Source organism: Salmo salar, chromosome ssa04 (assembly GCF_905237065.1).
Source record: "Salmo salar chromosome ssa04, Ssal_v3.1, whole genome shotgun sequence".
NCBI classification, from domain to species: domain Eukaryota; kingdom Metazoa; phylum Chordata; class Actinopteri; order Salmoniformes; family Salmonidae; genus Salmo; species Salmo salar.
This window is the reverse complement of record NC_059445.1, coordinates 7,135,359-7,160,005: the sequence shown is the minus strand read 5'-3', so window position 1 is coordinate 7,160,005 and position 24,647 is coordinate 7,135,359. Positions and strand designations below refer to the sequence as shown.

Below are 24,647 nucleotides of genomic sequence, written 5' to 3'. Positions count from 1 at the left end.
AAACAAACCTATGGATCTGGTAGTGGGACAATCAACACTAGGCTCCTTTCTTTATTTGAACAAAACCTTTGCATGTTCGCACGTTGACTGTAAATAAGGTTGAAAATACAATCCGGATATTTTTTATAAAATTGGGTAAAATATTTACAGGAAATCTACACACCACTCAGTGCGTCACACAAAGCACTGTGTGCCGTGTCCATAGAAGAACAAGCCATGTTCTGATCAATCCTGTACGTTAAATTCGAAATAATAATCGATTGTATATGTATATGAGTGTTGGTTGAAGATGGCTGCCACCAACATGTCGAACGAGGGGTTTCAAATTCAGTTCGCCTCTGTTATGGCGAGTGTATTGAAGACGGCAGTCACCGAGACAACGAAACTTTTCGAAACAATTATTGGGGATCTGCGAGGCGAAATATCCAGAATAAAAGAAGAGAACGAGGACCTCAAATCGAGGCTTCGATCCCATGAAATAACGAAGAGATGGACCGGTGGAAGTGAACGCCAAACCGCAGAACCTAGACCGAGTCGAAGTACAACACGTATCGGAAAATGTGACATCGGCGTTCAATGTGGTGAGGTGAAAACGTTAGCTAATGTAGCTAGCTATCTATCTGTTTTGTTTTGTACACTTTGTACAAAATAATAAAACGCAGAACTACAGGATGTTTCTTAACATAACTCTTTATTAACTAGCTACAACTACATGTTAGCCTATCTCCAACCACGATCAACTGCACATGACCTAACCGTCTGGGTGGTCTTAACCAATCACCGCACAGTATGATACGGCGGTAAAATGCATCCAATTATAATTCAGTATGTATTCACATATGAATATTACATCCCCCTTCTTTTAAACAAAATACAAATGTTTTACATATTCTAAGCTTTTCTTTTGGATACATGCTCTGTAGTTTGAACTCAAGGTAAGTAACCATTTATATTGCATAATACACCAACTGAATCAACATAGACTCTGAAACAATGATCCAACTTTTCAAACAAGGGATTCTCAGCAACTCAGCTTTCACTGTAGAAATGACATCTTAACATTTCAAACAAATACAATACCAAAGCATGTCAAGTGAACTTTCAATAACAAGTTTACAGTCTGGAACGCTTTTAGGGCAGCGATCCGCCTACACCCTTTGACATTTCACAGGTCGAGGACAGCTCTGGGCTTGACCTCTCTTCCTGACCTTGTGCGATATGATGTTGAGCATGCTTCTGTGTCAGTCAACAGCTCTTGTGGTGTTGCAGGTAAGTGTGGTGTATGTTGTGCTGTGTGTGTGTTTAGTCCATCACGTTCTCTTTCAGGGGAACAGTTCATCTCATCAGTGTGTTGTTCTTTTGTGTTCAGTAAGTGACGACGATTGCGGCGGTACACTGCTCCTTCTGCTGTGCGGACGTGATATGAACGTTCAGTGTCAGCTGGCTGGATGACGACTGCTGGTTTCCAGAGGCCATGCTCCTGGATTCTAACTGACTCTCCGTCGATCAGTGGTGGCAGTGGTCTAGCTGACCTGTCGTAGTATCGCTTTTGTTGTTGTTGTCTCTGTGCATGTTTTTCATGCATTTCCTTGTAGCTGACAACCTCAGGTTGCAGCTGCTGGTTGGTGCTGGGAAGGGTTGAGCGAAGTCTGCGGCTCATCAACAGCTGGGCTGGTGATTTGAAGTTGTCAACTGGAGTGTTGCGGTATTCAAGGAGACTGAGGTAGGGTTCTCTCTTGTCTGCTTTTGCTTTGTCCATGAGTGATTTAGCAATCTGCACAGATTTTTCAGCAAGGCCATTACTTTGAGGGTAATGTGGGCTTGTGGTGACATGTGTGAACTCCCATGCTTTTGTGAAGGATTCAAACTCATTTGATTTGTAACAGGGCCCATTGTCAGATATTAAAGTCTCTACAATGCCATGCCTGGCAAAGGCTGCTTTCAGCTTGTGTATCACAGCTGCAGATGTGGTGCTGTGAAGCTTGTCGAGTTCGAAGTATCTGCTGTAGTAGTCCACTGTTACGATGTAGTCCTCGTTGTTCCAGGTGAACAGATCGGTTGCCACAACCTGCCAGGGTCGGTCTGGGATACAGTGAGGTAACATTGGCTCTTTGGTGTTTGAGGGGCGTCTTTCAAGACAGATGGTGCATCTACCAACAATGTCCTCTATTTGTTTGCACTTTTCCATGCCCATGTGTCCAGCATGGATCTTTGTCAAAATCTCTTCTCTGAGACTGGTAGGAATAATGATTTTCTCTCCTTTGAAAATGATTCCGTTGATCTGTGATAGTTCATCACGAAGGTTCCAGAATTCTGAGACGCTCTGAGGGCATTTTCTCCTCTCCTCAGGCCATCCATCCTGTATGACTTTCCTCAGCTGTGTGAGTTGTGAGTCCTTGTCTGTTTCTGCTTGGATCTCCTTCAGTTTCGTGTCACTAACTGGTAAGTTGCTGTACACAGTGTGCACTTGCATGTCCATGCCCTCACTGAGGCTGCTGTCCTTGTAGGTAAGAAACTTCCTGGAGAGTGTGTCTGCGACAGGGATGTCTTTGCCTGGACGGTGAGTGATTGTGAAGTCGTATTTTTGTAGTTGAAGGATCATTCTCTGTAGCCTTGGCGGGGCTGCAGCTAGTGGTTTCCTCATGATTGACTCAAGGGGCTTGTGGTCGGATTCCACAATGACTTGTCGTCCATATACGTACTGATGGAAACGTTTACATCCGAACAGAATGGCATAGAGCTCCTTTTCGATTTGAGCGTAGTTGATTTCACAGTCTGTGAGAGATTTGGAAGCGTAGCCGATGGGCTTTCCTTCTTGCAGTAGCACTGCACCTAGTCCATACTTCGACGCGTCCACTTGGAGTCTGAGCTCTTTGTTGGGGTCGTAGTAGGCAAGGATTGGTCCTGGTTCTCTCGTGATCAAGTCAAACACATTCTGGAAAGCAATGTCGTGTTGCTTGTCCCAAAGAAACTCACTGGACTGCTTTAGCAGTTGACGCAGGGGTGCATTAGCATTGGAGAGGCTGGGTGCGAACTTGGCTAAGTAGTTGACCATGCCAAGCACTGTTTCCAGCTCTGCACGGTTCTTTGGTGGCTCCATTTCTTTTATGGCTGAGATCTTCTGTGGATCTGGCTTGATTCCATTCGCTGTGAGAAGATGTCCGAAGTAGCTGACCTCTGTAGCGCTGACTGTGCTCTTCTCGGGGTTGAGCCGGACTCCTCTCTCGCGGGACCTTTGCAGCATCGCGCGGAGGTTTCGGTCGTGCTCCTCTTTGGTTCGACCATAAACAAGGATGTCGTCCACAATTGCCACAACTCCGTCGAGGCCTTCATATACTTCGTCAATCTTTCGCTGAAACTCGTCTTGGGCTGAGATAATCCCAAAAGGCAGGCGACGGAACCTGTAGCGTCCAAACGGTGTGTTGAATGTTGTGAGCTTAGATGACTCTTCTGTGAGCTTGATAGCCCAGTAGCCTGATCTAGCGTCCATGACACTGAAGTAGTGTGCTCCCGCTAGCTTGTGCGTGATACCATCTAGCGTCGGTAAAGGGTAATGGGGCCGTTTGATAGCCTTGTTCAAGTCTCTTGGGTCGAGGCATACTCGGAGCTTGCCTGTGCGTGGTTTCTCCACCACCACTAACGCGTTTACCCAGTCAGTCGGTTCTGTAACCTTGGTGACTATGTCAGATTGCTCCATGCTCTCCAACTCTTTCTTCAGACGGGCACGGAGAGCAAGGGGAATCTTTCTCGGTGGGTAGACCACAGGGGTTGCGTCTGGGTCAAGGTGAATGGTACATTCTCCTGTGAATAATCCTATTCCTGTAAAGACATCAGCAAACTCCTCCAGTACATTTTCTGTCTCTACTGGTGCTGTTACTGATAAAACTAGCTTGATGAGGTCCATGTCTAAACATGCTTTAAGACCTAGCACTGCAGGTGCTCTAGTGTCAACAACGTAAAGTCCAACATCATGTCACTTTCCTTGTATTTGCATTTGAAAGTGCATGTGCCTTTTACTGGGAGCTGTTCACCACCATAACCATTCAGTCTGCGCATGGTGGGCTGTAGCTCGCACTCAGATGTCAAGCTGCGGTACTTATTCAGAGGAATAATGTTTACTTGTGCACCAGTGTCTAGTTTGAACTTTAGCTTTGTGCCTTGTGTTCCTATCTCAATGTCAGCAAAGGCTTGCTCTGTCTCTGATATGTGACTTTTCTGTGTCACTGAATCAATAAACAGTTCATCATCATTTGACTCTTTGATTGACATTTCATCTTCACTCACTGTGTGTACTGTTTTTCCACGGTAAGCTCTGCACACTTTTGCAAAGTGATTCCATTTACCACATTTAGTACACTGTTTGCCTTTAGCTGGGCAATTTCCTTGTTCGCCATGCACTTTGTATCCACAATATCCACATGTTTTGGGGCGTTTTGAGTCTGTGTCGCTCTGTTTTGGAGTTATGTCTCTCTCCGTTCTGAAACGCTCTCTCTGGGCACCGGAGGTAGGCTTTGATGTCTGCCTGACTGCGTGCACTGCTTGTTCACGTGATGCGCTCGTGCTGCGGCGCGAAATGGTTTTCATCTGAGCCTGTGCTAGCTCGTGAGATCTGGCTATGTCGATAGCTTTGTCCAGCGTTAGCTCAGACCCAACATTCAAAAGTTTCTCTCTCACTCGCGGTGAGTGTATTCCAAATACAGTACGGTCCCTGACCATCTCATCCTTGTTTGCATAATCACAGTCTTTCACAAGCAGACGCAGCTCAGTCACAAACTGTTCAAAAGACTCGCTAGCTCCCTGTACTTTCTCATGGAATTTGTACCTAGCGAAAATTGTATTAGTCTTCGGCACAACATATGCTTCAAAACGATCGTAGTATGTTTTCAGTACCTTTGATTCAGCCTCGGTAAGTGTCCATGTGTTGTAAATATCTCTCCCTTTTTCACCGATCCAGAGGAGCAGGTAGCTACATTTTTCCTCTTCTCTTTCCTTCAGGGGACCCGTGAACATTAGCTCCACATGCTGTTTGTACTTACGCCATGCATCGAGTAAGTTTGCATCGAATGGACTGGGTAAGACTCCCAGTCCATTCGAGGTGAAGGAACTCCAGAAAAATCCATCTTTTAAGACCATTTACTCTGACACCATGTTTTGTTTTGTACACTTTGTACAAAATAATAAAACGCAGAACTACAGGATGTTTCTTAACATAACTCTTTATTAACTAGCTACAACTACATGTTAGCCTATCTCCAACCACGATCAACTGCACATGACCTAACCGTCTGGGTGGTCTTAACCAATATGATACGGCGGTAAAATGCATCCAATTATAATTCAGTATGTATTCACATATGAATATTACACTATCCATCTACGTTCAAATTACCCACCCATGATCACACATCCTGATAACTAGTTAGCTGAGCGTGTAGGCTCACAGCTAATATTTTCCAAAACTACTTCATGTAGCTACGTTTAATTTGTATAGACTACAATATTAGGCAGAACATATCGTTTTGAGAGGTGTAGTCTATTATTATGCATTCATAAATGACTGATAAGAGATCCTTCATAACCTAGGGATTGATATGTCACCCAAAATGATAGGAATGTTGCAACCATAGAAATAGATAACATAGAACGTACTTGGAACCTCAAACACTGGCAATTTGACTGGATTCTATTTGTATGGTTGCAACACTTTAGCTCTTTAGCTCTGAGGTTTTTTGTGTGCCTTTTATCCTAAGTACAACTCTCTCCTGATCTGCTATTTTTCAGTTCTGACAAAGCAAGCTTTACCTCAGGCTGGGGAGCAGCACCTGCGGGAGGAGGACCAGGGGACTGAGCTGCTCTGTGGAGCGTATGACGAGGAGGGCAACCCACAGATGGCCTTTGTTCTGATCAAACAGGAGGTGGATTGGGTAAGACAGGCTTCTAGCCTGAGTCCCCACCTAGTCCCAGATCTGTTTGTGCTGTCTTGTCAATTCATCCACCTCTCTATACTCAACCTGTTGTTGGTGAACCCAGAAAAAAGAAAAACCTTCACACTGCGCTTGCTTGTATCACTTGTTCGTTTAAGCTAATGTACATCGGCCTCACAGTCTTTGTCAGAGTTTTTGTTGACCCTAAGCTTTTGTGGTTGATTGTCATTGTCCCCCCCCCCCCCCCAGGAGGCAGACTATTCTGATTACTACTCCCCCGGGTACATACTGCTGAAGAAGGAGGGGGGAGATCCCCCGACTCTGGTCCGCAGACAACCTCTCAGAGAGTTACCAGGCAGAGGTAGGAACTAGGGAGACCTGCTTCTGAATCACACATCTCATTACAATGTATTGAACAGTATTGGGATGAGAACCAGGCTCTAATAATATCTATAATAATCTCTCCACTGTTATTCTCTCTGTCTTTTGTTCTTTCTCTGTCTCTCTCTGCGTCTCTGTCTTTCCACTATCCCCGCCACCTTTCTCCGTCCTGTCAATCTCCTTCCCTCTGTAGCCCTGGTCCCTCCTGGAGCCGTCAGGGCCCTGGTCAACCGTTACACCCAGGAAAGGCCTCCCACCACCCAGTCTACATCAGGAGCCGCAGCGGCCGTCCTCCAGGGAGATCCAGACACCCAGGAGCCCCCCCAGGCTCGCAGCCCATCCCAGCCCAGGACCAGAGAGGTTAACAGTGGCAGTGCAGGCCAGGACCAGGCCCCTGGAGCAGAACAGCAGTCACTGGTAATACCAGCAGCAGAGTCTCCATCAACATTAGACCTGACAGAATCTCCTCAATCAGCAGCCACTATCCAGTCTACATCAACTGTTCTGTCTACTGTAATGGCCCAGTCCACGGTAACTACTCTGTCAAAAGAAACTGTCCAAACGACCACAGCGGTCCAGTCGACTGTAGCGGTGAAGTCGACAGCAGCAGCGTCAGAGCGCCCGCCACCTGTCCTCTCTGGGTTACCCAGAACCCCTCTTCAGGATACACAGCCCAGCCCCGTACCCCCTCATCCACCCCCATCTCCTCGACCAGCACAGTCCCACACAGACGTTCTACCTGTAGCTCATCCAATAGCAGTGCCCTCAACACAACCAGCTAGGCCTACAGCTGTACCTGATGGACCACCGGCCGCACCACCAACAAAACCACAACCGCCTACACTTTTGGAGCAGTTGGGTGTTGCCACGGAAACATCGCTAACACCACCGATCCAGTCCGCTCCGTGTCCGACTGTGTTGAAAGAACCTGCCGCCCCCCCTGAGAAGCAGGCGTCGTTGGTCACTGAGCATGTGCAACGCTCCTCCACCGTGCCACGACCGAAGTCACCTGCTGTCCCAGAGACGATGTCTGATGAAGCTCCTGTACAGCTGTCAGCCCCTGCTGTAACTACACCCTCACCCTCTTGCCCCTTTGAAATGTCTAAGACACAGTTTGTATCTCAGTTGTCAGTAGTGCCCCTAGTACGCGCCCTGCCGAGGTTGGAGGAAGACGGGGAGGAAGATGAAGGGCAGGAAGATGAGGGAGGGCTTTCTTCCCTCCCTGCCACGTCTACGGAAGCTGTGACAACCAGGTCTGTTGCTACGGAGACGACCCCCGCCGGCGAGAAAAAGGAGGAGATTGTTGTCCAGGTTGGCGGCAGCCGAAAGTCAAGTCGACGTGAATCGATCCTCTCTGGTCTCCGCCTCCGCTTAAGGCCCCGCCCCCGGGACAGTACTCCCTCTCCCGTGGTTGCTAAGAAACCCAGAGGAGAGAGAACCGCCCCTCTAGACCATGACTACTCAAAGGTGATGCAGAACAGAGGAGAAAAGTCCAGAGAATTACACGTTGACCAGGATGTAGTAGAGGACACCTCTAAAGGTGAGACGGCTGATGACAAGTCTAGTGGACAAGGAAGTAGTAACCACATCAGTGAGGAAGAGGAAGGAGCTAACACTGATGTGACCTCTCCCACCAGACAGTCAGCTATTGTTGGAGGTGTGTCCAAATCCAAGAAGAGAAGCATGACCTGGGTGCAAGCTCAGAGAGGTTTGGCTCTAGCCCAGGCTAAGAGGAGTAGGTCAAAGGTCACTAAGGCCTCACAGAGAGGTCTGAGGTCAGAGCTAAGAGGTCTGGTCACACATACACAGTTTCTGCCTTCTAACCCACAGTACCGCCGGTCATATAGCCCCAGCACTGCCTCCACATCCAGCCTGCATTGCACCAGCCCTCACGGTGCCCCCAGCCCACGCCGCACCAGCCCTCGCCAAGCTACGGGAGCGAATGTGAACCCTTCTCCTACCACCCCTCCTCACCCGCAGCCTCACCCGTTCAAGGTCACTTCCACCACCCCTTGCCGCTTAACACCTCGTTTGGTGGCTGCGGCGGCTTTATATTTGAAACGGTCTCCCTCTTCCCCTCAACCTATCTCGTTTACCAAAGCATGTCAAGCGCCCGTTCATCTGCTCTGCCTGCGGCAAGGACTTCCCCAACCTCAAGGGCCTCAACTGCCACGACCGCGTCCATGGTGACCAGCGGGGCCACCAGTGTCTGCAGTGCAGCAAGACATTCGTCTACCGCTTCGGCCTGACTAAGCACGAGCAGATGGTCCACAGTGGCGTGCGCCCGTTCGCCTGCCCGATCTGTGGCAAACGCTTCGCCATTCGGCGCGACATGGAGACGCATATCCGTGTTCACACTGGAGAGAAACCATTTGCCTGCTCCCTCTGTGTGAAGCGGTTCAAGAGGCGTGTGGAACTGAATGTTCACCTGAGGTGGCACAACGGGGAGAAGAGACACTGGTGCTCGTACTGCGGAAAGGGCTTTCTGGATTACAATAATCTGAAGAGGCACAAACTAGTCCACACCGGAGAGAAACCCTACACCTGCTCTGAGTGTGGCAAGCACTTCAAACAGACTGGCCATCTGAAGAAACACCTGAAGACAATACACAAAGACCGATAGATAGGGCAGGGTACGAGTCTTTAATGTCACCCTATTCCCTATATAGTGCACTATGCAGGCTCTGGTCCAAAGTAGTGCACTATATGAGAATAGGGTGTATAGATGGAAATAATACACATTCTCCATTTGTCAGTTCAAAACCCAGCCATAAAGGTTTTAATGAGATATTGTGTGTAGTTTGGTGAGGAAAAAAATACATTTAATCCTTTTTTAATTCAAGCTTGAATTCTCACAGTGATTAATGAAGCAGGGATCTCAATCTATTCCCACAGTGACCGGGAAGGACTTGTTCTTTTATGTTTTTCTGTACTGATTGATTATAAGAGTCAACGCTTTGGTTGTGTAAACATTTGGGGCTACTTTTGTTTTTTGGAAGGTTCACGCTGCGAGAGAATGATGTAGCTAAGTGATGACGTAGTGTAAAAAAATAATGACATAGCTAAGTGATGACGTAGTGTAAAAAAATAACGACGTAGCTAAGTGATGGCGTAGTGGAAAAAAAGAATGACGTAGCTAAGTGATGACGTAGTGGAAAAAAAGAATGACGTAGCTAAGTGATGACGTAGTGGAAAAAAAGAATGACGTAGCTAAGTGATGACGTAGTGTAAAAAAAGAATGACGTAGCTAAGTGATGGCGTAGTGGAAAAAAAGAATGACGTAGCTAAGTGATGACGTAGTGGAAAAAAAGAATGACGTAGCTAAGTGATGACGTAGTGGAAAAAAAGAATGACGTAGCTAAGTGATGACGTAGTGTAAAAAAAGAATGACGTAGCTAAGTGATGACGTAGTGTAAAAAAAGAATGACGTAGCTAAGTGATGACGTAGTGTAAAAAAAGAATGACGTAGCTAAGTGATGACGTAGTGTAAAAAAAGGAGAAAAATGTTGAATTTACATTTATTGTATTTAAAACAAAATCTGATTCTTTGTACATTTTGTTTATTAAGAAGTTGTTAAGCTGAAAAGCAAGGTAAAATTTAGTTTTATCGCAGTCACGCACATTATGGTTTTATGTTCGACAGGTTTGAACTAGTTTCATTTAAATTTGTTTTATGTTATCTGTGCTTTCATTGCACTTTTGATCAATGATGTTCCTCATGGTTGGTTTAATGGATCATTTATAGAATGGTGTGGGCTGATAGATTTAGGCCTAGCCGTAAAAGATAGCTTTAAGTTTATTCTAGGGTTTAACCTATTCAGTGTTGTTGAATGTTTAAAACCAGACATGACTTGTTTTAATAATTTTTCAGCGCTATTAGATATGCTTGGGAGGGTGCACTCTCTCAGCGTCCAGGCACATGTTGGGCCCAACAGTATCAGTCATTTGAAAGTTGAAACCGTCTAGGATGGGCGCTCTATGACATTGCAATATCAGATTTGCTACTTATACTGAAAATAAATCTGTCTCATCTCTCTGGGTCAGTTAGCAAGAACCAATTAAAGTTCATATTTTGGTTTGGCTATTGTGCTTCTATGTTGGAAATGCATTATTTCTCATATCAACTAATGGCAGTGTTTTCAGAAAGTATTCATACCCCTTGACTTATTCCACGTTTTGTTGCGTTAAAGCCTGAATTCAAAATGGCTTAAATATTGATTGTTTTTTCACCCATCTACACACAATACCCCATAATGACAAAGTGATAACATGTTTTTTGATTTTTAGGCAAATTTTGTGAAAATCAAATACATAAATATCTCATTTACATAAGTATTCACACCCCTGAGTTATTATAATCACCTTTGGCAGTGATTACAACTGTGAGTATTTCTGGGTAAGTCTCTAAGAGCTTTGCACAGCTGGATTGTACAATATTTGCACATTTATTATTTTCATAATTATTCAAGCTCTGTAAAGTTGGTTGTTGATCATTGCTAGACAGCCGTTTTCAAGTCTTGCCATAGATTTTCATGCAGATTCAAGTCAAAACTGTAACTAGGCCACTCTGGAACATTCAATGTCATCTTGGTAAGCAACTCCGGTGTGTTTTAGGTTATTGTCCTGCTGGAAGCAGAATTTGTCTCTGTGTCTATTGGAAAGCAGAAAACTAGGTTTTCCTCTAGGATTTTGCCTGTGTTTAGCTCTATTCCATTTCTTTTTATCCTAAAAAACTCCCTAGTCCTTGCCCATGACGAGCATACCCATAACGTGATGAAGCCACCACCATGCTTGAAAATATGAGGAGTGGTACTCAGTGATGAGTTGTTTCGGGATTTGTCCCAAACATAGAGCTTTGTATTCAGGACAAATACAGTTTTGGAATATCTTTTTTCTTTACAGGTTTCCTTTTCACTCTGCCATTTAAGTTAGTATTGTGGAGTAACTACAACGTTGTTGATCCATCCTCAGTTTTCTCCTATCACAGCCATTAAACTCTAACTGTTTTAAAGTCACCATTGGCCTGAGCTGTTTCCTTCCTCTCCAGCAACTGAGTTAGGAAGGATGCATGTATCTTACCAGGGTCACCAGGGTCTAGCCCGCACATGTTATTCTTGTTCATATATGGTGACAAATAAGATACAAAAAAATCATGCCAAACAAAAAGTATTCAAACATTGAAAAACCCGGGTGGTATTATAAAAGATTATAAGAAAGCTCAAGAAATTGTGTTTTAACCCATATTCGATGTCGCATTCATGTGCTAGTTGGAACTAGGAAATTCTGAAATGTTCTAACTGGTTGCAGTTAATCACGGGCTGCGATCAACAAATTAGCAAGTCTCAAATGTCGGAGTTTCCTAGTTCCGACTGGCATTTGAATGCAGCATAACCCCATTTTTGGTACTAGAGTACAGTCATGGCCAAAAGTTTTGAGAATGACACAAATATACATTTTCACAAAGTCTGCTGCCTCAGTTTGTATGATGGCAATTTGCATATACTCCAGAATGTTATGAAGAGTGGTCAGATGAATTGCAATTAATTGCAAAGTCCCTCTTGCCATGCAAATGAACTGAATCCCCAAAAAACATCGCACATGAGGAATTGAGACGCGGCGGATTGAGACGCAGACCATGCAAAAAACACATCTTTAGTTTAAACAGATGGATTTTGATGGGGATTTCTTTATTATGCCAATTATGCTGCTGCTCCCTAGGGGTGGGATGTGTGCAGTCAAAGCATTATTTTCTCTAAACTGTGTCCTAAGCACTAAACTACTAGCCTAGTCAAGCAGACTGACCACTATTTAGTTTCACTGATATGTGAAGTAAAACAGAATGTGAGATCAGACCGGTTTCACATTGCTACTAAACTACCTCAGGTTATTTGTTTTGTTATAATACAGAGTCAGTAGGAAAGCAAGATTTTTATTCATGACAGATGTAAACTAAAGACTTACATTATGCTACAAAAAATTAAAACATCTTACAGTGCAAATAACATGTTGAGAAAGTGCCTAGAGAGAGTACTGTTGGCACTTTTTTTACAAAAGGGACATTCATTTTCATGGTGGCTTTGGCCATGTTTCAGGCTGACTACTTTGCAGACGCCTGTCAGATTTCACACGTGGATAAGTGTTTAACATATCAGCTTTCCACATCATATAGCAATCTGATGCATAATTTTGCCGACAATAATGTTTCACGCAAAGCATTTGTTGATGCAAGGCAATGTCTGCGATATAGTCGGCCTGGAACGTAACCGGAAGGCAGTCAATACATGAGCCTTACCCTATTACATGAGCCTTACCCTATTATCATTACCAAGTGGGAAGGTGGCATTTACCACATAGGACATAGGAAAATCCACTTGAATGCCCCTCCAACTGGTAATTACTAGTCTATCACCCCTGAGCTACAACTTCTCCCAAATGCTGACCTCTGATGTCACCTGCTAAGGAAATTAACTCGATAACAGCATTTTCAGCAGTTAAATGCAACAAAACATTATTAAAAGCAATCTATTAATATGGTTTTTGAAAACTATAATTAGTTGGCAAGCATGATGGCTGTACTTTGAGTTTATGGTTGTCGCAGCTGGTTGGCCATTAGCCAAATCAGTATTTCCCAACAAGTTTAAATTACAGATTCCCACTTGGTTATGAACGCAGCATTAGATCAGATAAGTAGGTCTCTGAGGGACGTAGTGAAGAGGGCAAAGACCAGCAGACACACCAACAGTGGGAAGGACAGGGCAAGGGAGGGCGGTCCCGCGTTGCGGACGATGGAAAACCGACAGGTGCCGACATTCATGACCTTGTCCACCGCCACCAGCTCCACTGTTAGAGAGCAGCACGAAGCGTTGAACGCTGCTGCAACAACCGTCTGCTTTAGGTCCGTGTGGGTGAGGCTGCCCACTCCCTGGCGGTGTCTGAGGCTGGCGATCCCCGTGCCGTTGACGCCATCGGTCAGGTTGGCAGAGAGCTGCCAGAAGGCGGAGCTGCAGGCTGCTGGGTCTGCTGGGCAGTCGACCACCGAGACGCTAACCACCTCACACTGGGGAGGGGTGAAATCTGTCACCTGCAGAAAAGAGAGAGAGAGAGAGTAATCATGGTGATGAGGGAGAAGAGATGAGGAAAGGAGGCTATTTAGAAGTGGAGACGGGCCCATACAGTGGAGACAGGCCCAAACAGTGGAGATGGCCCATATAGTGGAGACGGGCCCATACAGTGGAGACAGGCCCATATAGTCCAGACGGGCCCATACAGTGGAGACGGGCCCATACAGTGGAGATGGCCCATATAGTCCAGACGGGCCCATACAGTGGAGACGGGCCCATACAGTGGAGATGGCCCATATAGTGGAGACGGGCCCATACAGTGGAGACGGGCCCATATAGGCCTCTCAGCTCTCTAGTGTATCTTTATATATCCACATTCTAGCATATCTAATATATCTATTTGTATATACACTGAGTGTACAAAACATTAAGAACACCTTCCTAATATTACCCCCCCCCCCCTGCCCTGAGGACTCTACAAGGTGTCGAAAGCGTTCCACAGGGATGCTGGTCCATGTTGACTCCAATGGTTCCCAGTTGTGTCAAGTTGGCTGGATGTCCTTTGGGTGGTGGACCATTCTTGATACACACGGGAAACTGTTGAGCATAAAAAACCCAGCAGCATTGCAGTTTTTGACACAAACCGATGCGCCTGGTACCTACTACCATAACCCACTCATAGGCACTTAAATATTTTGTCTTCACCCCTCTGAACTGCACACATGCACAATCCATGTCTCAATTGTCTCAAGGCTTATGAATCCTTCTAACCTGTCTCCTCCCCTTCATCTACACTGATTGAAGTGAATTTAACAAGTGACATCAATAAGGGATCATAGCATTCATCTGGTCAGTCTATATCATGGAAAGAGCAGGTGTTCTTAATGTTTTTTACACTCAGTATAGATATATCTACATATCTGAAGTTACCTCGGTGACGACAGAAAGGCGCAGGACGGCGTAGTTGGAGTCGGCGGTGGCCCCGGGTGCCACTGCCTCGATTGTCAGGGTGACGTCCGTTCCCGATGTGGTGTTACCGGGCACCGTGATGATCACTTCACCAGTGGCGTTTCCTCCGGTGGTCACAGCGACGCTGTTAAGTTAGCATTAATTGTCAATACAGAGACAACAATATTTTAGAAATGTTGAGTATTTTTGCCAGCATAGAGAAGCTGATTTTGAACAGATATCCTGGTCCCAGATCTGTTTGTACCTAAATTGCTTCTATGGTCAATGTGTCACGCAACAATTACCACAGAAATGGGCAAGACCGTACAAACAGATCTGGGACCAGTCTCAGGATATTCTAGCCCTGATCCCTACCTGCTGGGGACGTTCATTTTGAAGCCTCTGTCGTTTCTGGCACTGATTTTGTAGCTGCCTCCAGTGGCGTCGGTCATGACGGTGAAGGGAAGGGTGAAGGGTTTACCAGGCTCCATGCTTCTGTCCACCACGGCCTGAGAAGACAAGAACAAGAAGATCTGTTGAGTAGTTGTTGTGAGGTACACTTTTTAAAATGTTCAGTTTGTTTGTTGGCTCACTTACAGAGACTGAAACATTTTTCTTGTGCTTAGAAAGTCCATGTTGTAATTTGTAAGTACATTTATAGGGAGTAATCGTCCCTGGCAGACTCCTTCACGATTTACAAATGAAAGGCGTTTTTCAATTTAAACTTACCTTGATGGTAACCTTGGAGACAGACATCTGAGTGGTGGACTGTCTCTGGAACACGGTGGAGGAGACCATGTCTGTCCCGTTCAACAGCACCACAAACTCCCCCGCAGGGACCTTGGTTACCGTAACTAGGAAGTCCCCGTTGCCCATGTCTTCCAGGGCCCCGCCTACGACCTCTGACCCTGACACTGTCACCAAGGCAACGTTGGCCACCTTGACAGAGGCTGGGCCCTTTCTGCCCAACACTGATACCAACAGCATGGCAGGCATACCTGGGAGAAGGAGAGAAGAGAGGAGGAACGGAGGGAAAGAGAGGGAGAGAGAGAGGAGGACGAGTGTAGGGGGTAGGGAGAGAAAAAGAGGGAGAGAGAGAGGAGGAAAATTATCTTGAAGGGTGTGGCTATGTAACTGTTCTAGGTTCACATCATTTATTACAAATTACAATCAATGGCTTTTTATGACTTTGATTAAGTAGGCTTTATAAATGAACATAATGCATTGTTTCTACCTACACAACATCAAGGAGGACCAGCCTACTTTCTGATAGAGAATGCAGCGATGAGTGCAAAACCTCTCGCCAGTGAGAAAAACGACGTGCGCAATGATCATCTGCCTCTAACGGCTTTAATGAAGTGGCAGCTGCATTCATGTAGATGATGTCGCCATGATGTCGCCTTAGTATAATTGTGATTGACAGATTACCTGCTTGATATGATAAAGATGTTATGATGATGATGTTGTAGTGTTTACCTGCTTTTGGACGGCCAGAGATGAGGGCATATCCTGGGTGAGGTCCCTCGAAGGTCTCCACAAAGTCATAAATGAAGGAAATGGTACTCTGACCTGGAGACAAACAGACACACTGAGTCAGGGCTGTATTCTCTCCCTTCTCTTATGGCTCTGTCAGCAGACCTGGGTTCAAATACTTTTTGACATATTTGTACATGATTTAAAAGAGTTAAGGTTAGGGTTAGGTGATGTCACTTTACCCCTACCTACATGTACATATTACCTCAATTACCTCGAGTAACCTGTACCCCTGCACATTGACTCGGAAGCAGTTTTTTCTTTATTTTTCTGATTTACTTTTTTAAACACTGAATTGTTGGTTAAGGGCTCACAAGTAAGCATTTCACGGTAAGGTCTACCTACACCTCTTGTATTTGGTGCATGTGACACATTTGAATTGATTATTTAAACCCAGGTCTGGGCTCTGTGTGTATCAAGGCTGCCATCTAGTGGTGACCATGAGCATAACACACATATTTAATAGAACAGACGCATCTCTATGCTAACTCACCCATGACCTTCAGTGTGTAGGGCTGGTTGGAGTTCATGCTGATTTCCCATAATCCCGTATGTTTGTCGGGGGCCAGACGGACCCGGTAGAGGTTGCCCACCGTCTGGACGGTCCCCAGTTTCCCGTTGGCCTCATTCTGTTTCTGGGTCACACCTGTAGGGGGAAGGAGGGTGACAGTCAAATAGGATGACAGTCAAACATACTGTCAATGGGCTATACCTGGTTCATGATTCCTTGTTAAAATATGCTTTGTGCCTTAAAAACATTAAGATAGCTACATACTCAAACACGCAAAACAGGTGAACTGTAACCATTGAGGAGGGAAAACTAACCTTAGATCAGTGTCTAGGGGAAATGTCATCCTATTCAGTTAGGTGAACCTTTACCTGAAAACTGATATCAGATCAGTGTGTAGGTGTTGGAGGTTCCTACCTGCAGGGTTCTTCAGGGTGAAGGTGAGGGACTTTCCAGTGATGTAGATGGTGATGTTGTTCAGAGACTCATCCAGCAGGAAAGAGAATGTCTCCGCGTTGCCTGGGTTCCTCGCTCGCTGTAGGACTGTCACCTGAGGAGGAGGAGGACAGAATGAGAGAGGAAGATAGAAAGAAGAGGTGATGTAGAGTATGTTGTTGTTTTATTGCAACGTGGAGGATTTAACTATTATAGATATAACAATTATGTCTAGGCATTTCTAAAATGCATTATTTATAAAGAATGTGTTTTTTAATTGATCAAGTTTTGAATTATTTCAAATCAACTACTGATCTAAAACAAAATGGCCACCAGTGTTGACTCACCAGAGCGGAGGTGGAGGAGTCGATGATGACGTCAGTGGCCTGGGGCAGATTTTCCTTGGTGACACTGATTGCCTGACCACCAGACGCCAGCGCCAGGTCCTTGTAGTTCTCGAACGTAGCTGCCCTGGACTCTACAGCACGCCTACTCCTTCTAGCACCAGGAAAAGTGATGAAGAAAGACACCTGGAGAGACACATAGGTGTGTTTGAGAAAGTTTGCCTGGTCGTATTCATTAGGCACCAAATGAAGAATGAAAGATAAAAGGGAGTGACTACCTCTCCAATAAGAATTGCTTGTTTTCATTTGCCATTGCAAAACATTTTGCTGCGTTTTGCTACTATGTGCCCTAATTAATAAGTACCTGAACTGCAGCACACGGTTACTTCTAAAAACAGGAAGTGTTTGAGGAAGTGTTTGAGGAAGTGCTCACGGTTGACTTGGTGCTCCTGGTCAGGGCCAAGATGGTGTCCTTTAACGCAATGTCCTTGGCAATAGCATCTGTGAAAACATAGATGTGGGACGACGCAGGGGCACCGGTCAGCGCCAACTGGAGGGAGAGAGAGAGAGAGAAAGAGAGAGTTGGAGAATGCTTAGTGTCTCTATTTATTGCCAGATGCACCATAAAGAATGATTGGGATTATATCTGAAAGCTGATTGGAATCTAGCCATGTCAATCACTGTACCTGTAGGCCTGATAGGCACATCTCAGGGATGTCTCCACCTCTATCAGCCGTGAGTTTAGCGATCTCTGCATTCATAACATCAGGGTTTGTTGTTCTTATCAGGGGTCCGAACCCTTCACACACACAAACACACACTGATCACTAACCTCTTCCTGACTTAACCACAAACCACAAACCAGCATTTAGGTGACTGACAGAGTTTGTCAGTGATGTTTTGCTAAGGAGAATGCTTGGTGGAGTGTAAAGCCAGCTTTACCTGGGTCGTTGAATGGGACCAGGATGTACTGGGAGGGCTCATCCTGCGTTCCCTTCTTGCTGTCGATGATCTCATTGACGACTCGTTTGGCTTCAAGGATATCAACCCTCATGCTCCCCGTAGTGTCGATCACAAAAGCAACTACTGACGAACGCGCTATGCCCATGAGGCTGTGGGAGAGAGAGATAAAGAGAGAGAGAGTGTGAGTAACTTCAACATGGGTAATTCCCTCTTCCCCCCCACTCCTCCACTTCACCCCCTCTACCCTTCTCTTCCCCTTCACCCCCCTCTACCCTTCTCCTCCCTTTCAACCCTCTACCCCTCTCCTCTCCTTTACCCCCTCTACCCCTCTCTTCCCTTTCACCCACTCTCCTCCCCTTCACCCCCCTCTACCCCTCTCCGTACCGTAGGTAGTCGTTGTCACCGGCGGCGCCCCGGATGTCGTCCAGCAGCTGGAGGGTGGCTGTCGTTGCCACGGTGACAGCAGAGGTGTGCAGGGCCACGTTGTTGGAGCGACGCTTGTCCTTGCTGATGCCCCCGCGAGGAACCTCATAGCTGGTCAGGTCAGCTGCACCGCCATGACTACACTTACCTGGGAGAAGAGAGGTGATGATGGGTGTTATACAGAGAGTGTGTGGGTATCTGGGAAGGTAGTGTGTGTGTGTGTGTGTGTGTGTGTGTGTGTGTGTGTGTGTGTGTGTGTGTGTGTGTGTGTGTGTGTGTGTGTGTGTGTGTGTGTGTGTGTGTGTGTGTGTGTGTGTGTGTGTGTGTGTGTGTGTGTGTGTGTGTACCTTTAGGCTTAGCTGCAGAGAAGATCCCCATGTACCCAGAGGTGAGTTTCTTCTCATTAAGAATGTTAGGCAGGATGGAGTTGGAACAGAACCCCCCATTGGCACAGTCACTGCAGGTCGGGGTGCTGACATCTACAGAACCAAATCACAACGTTTAAGAGTTGTTCTTGAATTACAGTGGCATTAAAAATACATATATACATTTAAAAAAAATGACCATTCTAAATTAACCAATATGGCAGCTTAATAACTTTAAATAGTTTTTACCATTATAATAACAGTGTCCCACCAGTAGGAGTAGTAATATCAATGATGGTAACACCAATGAGACATTTTAAGTAAATTAGGATTTTCTGAAATGGAGGCTACAAATGCTCAAATCTTTAAAAATGATTTACTAGTTATGTGATTAATGATTTTGCTCACAGTGTTATTTCCCTTCATTTAAATTGACTAACACCAAGTGACACATTGGATTGAGCAACACCAAATTACCATGGATTCAGTGGATAAAATGGTGTGATTAGCTAATCACGTTCTTTAAAATACAGACTCCTCCCAAATAACAGTTTGCCACTGGGGAGAATGATCAAGGACCTTGAATATCTTTGTCATCAGGGATTTTCAAGGTGGTGACACCAATGACGTAAAACTGAGGGAAACACACACTAGCAACAAAATAGGTATTTTAACAGCCTTTGTTTAAAAAAAAAAGATTATACAATATATTAATCATTTTGTTCACTGTCTATTAAAAAAAATAGATAGATATGTCTAAATCCCCAAAACACGTCACTACACCTCTACACAAGCCTATGGGACAAGCCAATTTGCTAGCCCCCAGTAGTTTCAACAATGCGTACAAATACACTACCGGTCAAAAGTTTTAGAACACATACTCATTCAAGGGTTTTTCTTTAATTTTACTATTTTCTACATTGTAGAATAATAGTGAAGGCATCAAAACTATTAAATAACACATATGGAATCATGTAGTAACCAAAAAGGTGTTAAAGAAATCACAATATACTTTATTTTTGAGATTCTTCAAAGCAGCAACCCTTTGCCTTGATGACAACTTTGCAAACTCTTGGCATTCTGTCAATCAGCTTAACCTGGAATGCTTTTCCAACAGTTTTGACGGAGTTCCCACACATGCTGAGCACTTGTTGGTTGCTTTTGCTTCACTCTGCGGTCCGACTCATCCCAAACCATCTCAATTGTGTTGAGGTCGGGGGATTTTTTAGGCCAGGTCATCTGATTCACTCTCCTTCTTGGTAAAATAGCCCTTACATAGCCTGGAGGTGTGTTTGGTCATTGTCCTGTTGAAAAACAAATTATAATCCCGCTAAACCCAAACCAGATGGGATGGCGTATCGCTGCAGAATGCTGCGGTAGCCATGCTGGTTAAGTGTGCCTTGAATTCTAAATAGATCCCAGACATTGTCACCAGCAAAGCACCCTCACACCATAACGCCTCCTCTTCCATGCTTTACGGTGGGAAATACACATGCAGAGATCATCCGTTCACCCATACCGCGTCTCACAAAGACACGGCTATTGGAACCAAAAATCTAACATTTGGACTTCGGACCAAAGGACAGATTTCCACCAGTCTAATGTCCATTGCTCGTGTTTCTTGGCCCAAGCAAGTCTCTTTTTCTTATTATCTTATCTTTTTCCACCCACCCTCCCTCCTTCCCTGCCCTACCACCCTCCCTCCCTCCTTCCCTGCCCTTCCACCCTCCCTCCTTCCCTGCCCTACCAGCCTCCCTCCTTCCCTGCCCTACCAGCCTCCCTCCCTCCTTCGATGTCCTACCACCCTCCCTCCCTCCCTCCTTCCCTGCCCTACCAGCCTCCCTCCCTCCCTCCAGTTGGTTCCTAGCTGTCCTTGTTGCTGCTTTAACACAAGCCCTCCCTCCATCTCTCCAGTTGGTTCCTAGCTGTCCTTGTTGCTGCATTAACACAAGCCCTCCCTCCCTCTCTCCAGTCGGTTCCTAGCTGTCCTTGTTGCAGCATTAACACAAGCCCTCCCTCCCTCCCTCCCTCCAGTTGGTTCCTAGCTGTCCTCGTTGCTGCTTTAACACAAGCCCTCCCTCCCTCTCTCCAGTTGGTTCCTAGCTGTCCTCGTTGCTGCATTAACACAAGCCCTCCCTCCCTCTCTCCAGTTGGTTCCTAGCTGTCCTCGTTGCTGCATTAACACAAGCCCTCCCTCCCTCTCTCCAATTGGTTCCTAGCTGTCCTCGTTGCTGCTTTAACACAAGCCCTCCCTACCTGCCAGGTTTTCCAGTGGGAGATCGGGGCGGATCAGGTTGGCGTAGGGTTCAGTGTATCCCAGATCCACCCAGTTACTGTGGCTGTAGAAGTCCTGACAAAACACAAGCATGTATTATTTACCAAGTCTGTGTCTGTGGGAAAGATATCTATCTAATTCCCTATTCCAGACACCTCAAGATAGAAGTTAACTTGGTTCAGATGATAACACTTGAGCCAAGGTGAAATAGGAAACGAGAGATGAGGTGAAATAGATTTTTCTTTCTCTCCCCTCCCCCCTTCTCCCTCTATCCTTTTATTCCTTACCTTATCTCCCTTCATTCCTATAAATTCAGACTTTCTCCCTCTTTTCCCTTCCACCCCTTCTCCCACTCCTCTCTCTCCCTTTCCCACTCCTCTCGCTCCCTTTCCCACTCATCTCTCTCCCTCTCCTCTCTCTCCTCCCTCTCCCACTTCCCTCTCTCCCTCTCCTCTCTCTCCTCCCTCTCCCACTCCTCCCTCTCCCACTCCCACTCTTCTCTCTCCCACTCCCACTCCTCTCTCTCACACTCCTACTCCTCTCTCTCCCTCTCCCACTCCTCCCTCTCTTTCTCTCCTTCTCTCTCCCCTTACCTGCAGTCAGGGCTCTAATCACACTGGTGCTCCTAACACATTTGTTATTCTATTCTATTCTATAATTTATTAGTAAAAAAAAATGTTTTTAACCTTCATTTAACTAGGCAAGTCAGTTAAGAACAAATTCTTAATTACAATGATGGCCTACCGAACATTCTGCCCCTGAACATTGTTCAGGGGCAACATGACAGATTTTTACCTCGTTAGCTCAAGGATTCGATCCAGCAACCTTTCGGTTACTGGCCCAACACTCTAACCGCGAGGCTACCTACCGCCCCATACACAAGTTAGGAGCAAAACAAAACATTTAGGAGCACAACAAAACATTGAGCAGCACTAGAAAAGAGTTGTACTGTGTACAGCCCTCTCCCCAGTGTCTCTCTAGCTACCTGTACTGTGTACAGTACTCTCCCCAGTGTCTCTCTAGCTACCTGTACTGTGTACAGCCCTCTCCCCAGTGTCTCTCTAGCTACCTGTACTGTGTACAGTCCTCTCCCCAGTGTCTCTCTAGCTACCTGTACTGTGTACAGTCCTCTCCCCAGTGTCTCTCTAGCTACCTGTACTGTGTACAGTACTCTCCCCAGTGTCTCTCTAGCTACCTGTACTGTGTACAGTACTCTCCCCAGTGTCTCTCTAGCTACCTGTACTGTGTACAGTACTCTCCCCAGTGTCTCTCTAGCTACCTGTACTGTGTACAGCCCTCTCCCCAGTGTCTCTCTAGCTACCTGTACTGTGTACAGTCCTCTCCCCAGTGTCTCTCTAGCTACCTGTACTGTGTACAGTACTCTCCCCAGTGTCTCTCTAGCTACCTGTACTGTGTACAGTACTCTCCCCAGTGTCTCTCTAGCTACCTGTACTGTGTACAGCCCTCTCCCCAGTGTCTCTCTAGCTACCTGTACTGTGTACAGTCCTTTCCCCAGTGTCTCTCTAGCTACCTGTACTGTGTACAGTACTCTCCCCAGTGTCTCTCTAGCTACCTGTACTGTGTACAGTACTCTCCCCAGTGTCTCTCTAGCTACCTGTACTGTGTACAGTACTGTTGTATATACCCATATCCCCTCTTTCACCCCCCCCTCCCCCTCTCTCTCCTCTTACCTGTAGTGTGTGTAGTACTCTCCCCAGTGTCTCTCTGGCAGCCAGGAAGTTCTCCTTTTGTATGTTGGCCTTGATGCTGGCCACCCCATCAGTTATAAGGCGCCGGCCCTCAGCAAACGCCTCAGAGTTAAAATGATGGGCTGGGCTGTTATAATAAAGATTATGATCAATTTCTTTTATATAGAAAACGGCTGTAGGAGTGATATACCAAATGTTCACTTGGGCTGGCACAATAATGACAATGATTAAATGTTTAAATAGTTCATACATTAGATCCACTAGAAGAAGGGTGTATGAGTGATGCACATCCTAAACCTTTACAATAAGGTTCTTAGAAATAAAGGGTTTCAGAGCAGGATATGACATATGCTGGATAAGAAAACTATATATATTTTTAAAACTAGTTGAATAAAGACTGAATAAAAATGGTATGTTGCTTTTCCTGTGCTATTTCCAAGCACTCAAAGCATCTGACATAATAAGGGAACCTCATCCTCTATCAATGTAGCACCAACCTGTTGACATAATAAGGGAACCTCATCCTCTATCAATGTAGCACCAACCTGTTGACATAATAAGGGAACCTCATCCTCTATCAATGTAGCACCAACCTGTTGACATATTAAGAGAACCTCATCCTCTATCAATGTAGCACCAACCTGTTGACATAATAAGGGAACCTCATCCTCTATCAATGGAGCACCAACATGTTGACATAATAAGGGAACCTTATTGGGAGCAAACGCCCAGGCTCCTCCTGATAGGACCAGGGCCAGGAAGGACCCACCCAGCACCGGTGACAGCATCAGTCTTTGAGGAGTGGGGGGTGGCTGGTGGATGGAGGGGTGAGTGAGCGAGAGAGAGAGAGCAAGAGAGAAAGAGAAAGAGCGTGAGAGAGAGAGGAAATCCCTGACCCAGCCCCAGTTGTTAAACCTCTTGCCCACAACCCAACATGTCCTATAATGAGGGTGTAGTTAGTATGCAGAAGGATCTTTATGATACATCAGTAAAATGTAATTAGACGTTGTCAAAACTGATTAGAGACCCATGCTTAGCCCCTGTCCTGGTACATACTGCATTCCCTATTACCTAGGAACATACAGAGATGTATATTCCTAGCCTGTTATCCCCCCACCATACTTTATTCCCTGTTGCACAATGTTCTCCTCAGAAATACAAAGGGCATCCATCCTGTTGAAGTGTTTGGCAATGGCTCAACTCAACCACGGCCGTTTTTACTCTATATCCTTTAGCTGAATACCTTTAGTTCCTTAAGTGTAAAAAAGCAAACGTTGAACTGAAAGGCTGGTGGGAAATGGATCAATACTGCTCCTTACTGCTGCTTTCTGTCCTAGATTGAATGTATGTCATATGTAGAATCCTATATATACTAGATATCATGGTCATATAAATGATGTACAATCCTCTCAATCTGTATACATTATTGGTTTAAATATATATATATATATAATCCAAGGGTGTATACCGATAGAGATGATTGTACATATGTGACCATTAATTGATTGAATAAATTAATTGAATACAGACAATCTTTCCACTGAACTGCTAAATGCTGAGAAAATATATTTTGACAAAGCACCAATAACCGAGAATATGGTTAAAATATATTATAATCTAAAAACTAAAACCTTTTACCATTTAAATGACAGAAATAATGGTAAACAAAATGAAAATAAAGACCTCTGAATTGTTTTGTGATATAATTACACCAGTTATGTGAAGAAACCTTCTCAAAGCTTCCATACCTTCTCAGGTTATTTGAGCGTAGTTGGATC

General features: G+C 45.4%; 3 protein-coding genes across 3 annotated transcripts; 2 read left to right on the top strand and 1 right to left on the bottom strand.

Moving 5' to 3' along the window:
- Position 1: 1 nt before the first annotated feature.
- On the top strand, positions 2 to 10,387 carry LOC106610524 (mucin-5AC-like). Its single transcript, XM_045716391.1, has 4 exons — positions 2 to 581; positions 5,782 to 5,924; positions 6,174 to 6,285; positions 6,499 to 10,387. The coding sequence occupies exons 1-4, from the start codon at positions 290 to 292 to the stop codon at positions 8,493 to 8,495; spliced, it is 2,544 nt and encodes an 847-aa protein (XP_045572347.1). The 5' UTR covers positions 2 to 289; the 3' UTR covers positions 8,496 to 10,387.
- Positions 8,569 to 8,928, top strand: LOC106610512 (protein krueppel-like). The gene has a single exon (XM_014209894.1). The coding sequence runs from the start codon at positions 8,569 to 8,571 to the stop codon at positions 8,926 to 8,928; it is 360 nt and encodes a 119-aa protein (XP_014065369.1).
- A 2,243-nt stretch (positions 10,388 to 12,630) lies between the features above and the next one.
- LOC106610526 (von Willebrand factor A domain-containing protein 7-like) lies at positions 12,631 to 23,136 on the bottom strand. The gene is made up of 15 exons (XM_014209911.2): positions 22,852 to 23,136; positions 21,142 to 21,235; positions 18,868 to 18,999; positions 18,482 to 18,668; positions 18,077 to 18,246; positions 17,821 to 17,933; positions 17,568 to 17,684; positions 17,138 to 17,320; positions 16,773 to 16,905; positions 16,341 to 16,493; positions 15,791 to 15,883; positions 15,044 to 15,312; positions 14,690 to 14,823; positions 14,297 to 14,459; positions 12,631 to 13,386 (listed from the first exon to the last, which is right to left on the bottom strand). Exons 1-15 carry the CDS (start codon positions 23,119 to 23,121, stop codon positions 12,985 to 12,987), a joined length of 2,613 nt encoding a protein of 870 aa, XP_014065386.2. The 5' UTR covers positions 23,122 to 23,136; the 3' UTR covers positions 12,631 to 12,984.
- Positions 23,137 to 24,647: the final 1,511 nt, after the last annotated feature.